This window comes from Aplysia californica, unplaced genomic scaffold (assembly GCF_000002075.1).
Source record: "Aplysia californica isolate F4 #8 unplaced genomic scaffold, AplCal3.0 scaffold00623, whole genome shotgun sequence".
Taxonomy (NCBI): Eukaryota; Metazoa; Mollusca; class Gastropoda; order Aplysiida; family Aplysiidae; genus Aplysia; species Aplysia californica.
Genome location: NW_004797893.1, coordinates 174,204 through 176,410, shown reverse-complemented (window position 1 = coordinate 176,410; position 2,207 = coordinate 174,204). Strand labels below are relative to the sequence as shown.

The 2,207-nt window shown below is 42.8% G+C and overlaps 1 protein-coding gene across 1 annotated transcript in view; it reads right to left on the bottom strand.

Moving 5' to 3' along the window:
- The window catches only part of LOC101863055, a gene marked incomplete in the record, with an annotated part of 75,885 nt that overhangs the window by 5,352 nt on the left and 68,326 nt on the right, over nucleotides 1-2,207 (bottom strand). Inside the window, 2 exon segments of the mRNA XM_013087691.2 lie at nucleotides 658-783; nucleotides 1,439-1,558. Of these exon segments, the coding sequence (XP_012943145.1) occupies nucleotides 658-783; nucleotides 1,439-1,558 (246 nt within the window).

The window sequence follows — 2,207 nt, the reverse complement described above, 5'->3', positions numbered from 1 at the left end:
CCCCCCACCATCCTCCCTGCCTCCCTTCATTCATCAACTGATCCATCGATCCACCCAACAATCGATCTATCCATCCATCTATCCTATCCACCCCTCCATCCACTAATCCCCTCCCTCTCCCCACTTCCTTCCACTAATCAACCGACCAATCGACCCATCTAATCTCCCATCCATCCATCCATCCATCCATCCATCCATCCATCCATCCATCCATCCATCCATCTATCCATCCATCCCTCCCTCCATCCATCCATCCATCCATCCATCCATCCATCCACCTATCTTTTAATATCCACTTATCTAACAAGAAACCAATCTTGCAACACCAACTTCATAACCTCAGCGCCTGTACATGCTGTTAGTGCAGTTGGTATCATACAGGGCTAAGGTACCGATGATCTTGATTCAAATTCCCAGTGCGACATTCTTAAACTCGGCATGCTTTCAAGGCTGTCCACCTATTTATTGGTTCGGTCTTATCGGAGATGGACTTTCAATTCGGAGGCCACCCCCCCTCCCCTCCCTGTAAGTTGTAATCCCATTGCCATCACACCCTGCTCAACACTCCCACCCCATCCTCACCTCACCACCGCTCCTCTTAAAACGATTTTTATATGTTGTAGCGAATGTTGAACCCTTTCAGTAATAATTAATTACCTTGAGCGCCTCTATCTTCTGCATGAGCTGCGTGTCGTTATGGCTGATGTGGTTTCTAGGACCGGCTTCTAGCTGAAGCTTCATGTCGTGTAGTTCTTGTTGGACCAGGGACATTTCTAGTTGAATCTGTGTGGATAGGAAACCCAGGTGGAGGGGGGAAGGGTGGATGTTAGTTGACGAAATCGTGATTCCTAAACCACAGAAAAATGAAGGCTTTAGACTTGAACAAAATGAACCAAGATAGCTGCTAAAAAATTATAGTACAATCTCGCTTCATTTCTCTGATACAGCAACAATTTGATTTCGAGCCGTTAAGCCTGCCCCCCCCCCCCCCCCCCCCAAGGAAATAAATAAATGAATAAACAAAGATAAAAGAAGACATCTGTCCATGTGAACAGACAAGCACGTATAAATGAAAGATAATAGCTCAAACTCTCAATGAATAAATGAACATTATTTGGTATAAACAAACCTGTACAGACAAAAACTCTGAATTAAAAGAAAACCTTAAACAAACAAAATGAGCAAACAAAGATAAGATTTCCAACATTAAACAAACGCCCAAAGAAAACAAACACACTGCAGTACGTTCTCAAGATTTAAACAAATAAAGGCACAAGCAAAGAAGAGAATTCGAGACTCAAAGTCCAAGACAGAAACAAAAATCTGTAATCTAACAAAGACGAGCACGAAGAGGGAAAAAACCCAAAACAAAGACGAGTGTAAAAGAAGGAAGAGAAAAAGCAAACCAAACCAAAACAAACAAAAGAACCCCGCCCACCTGTTCAGCAGTGAGATCATCCAGGGTAAAACTGGACAACAGGTGCAGACTCTCGTGTCGGGAAGCCGAGCTCTCCCCGGGGATACGCCGGTGTGCCAGGAGTTTGGACAACGTCTCAAGCTAGGCAGGACACGGACGACATTGTAAGAAAACTCCTCATATAGCCCAGCAAGCAAGGAAACAGACAAACTTACAAAATAACTAAGCGACTATCTACCTATCACTTTGAATAGACAAAAACTAATTGACTACCTACCCATCAATCTGAACGGCTAAAGACAGCTGACTTTCTATCCACAAATTTGAATAGCTTCGGATACATTGACTATCTACCAAACAATTTGAATAGGACAATCTATGTAGATATGACTATCTATGTATCAATTTGAAAAGCTAAAGACAAGCTGAATATCTATTTATCAACGTGCAAAGAAACCAACACACTTGTCTCCGAAATGTCAAACCAATCTCCACCCATCTAAAATGCCGACTAACCAATTTTCCTCTAACCCCCTCCGCCCTCCGCCCTCCGCCCGCAAAAAGCTCACAACACCCCCACACCCCCCAAATTCTTCTTCTTCTACAGGTGTCAAGTCTGGAGCAAACATTGACGACCATAGTACCCCCCTCCTTTCTGTCCTCTGTCTTCTTGATCAGCTTGTGTTTTTCGTCATTGTGTTTTTTTTCTTTTTCTTTTGCTATCTTTCAACACAGCAACAGTTTCTTTATTATTTTTAATCTTTCAACACAGCAACAGTTTCTTTATTAT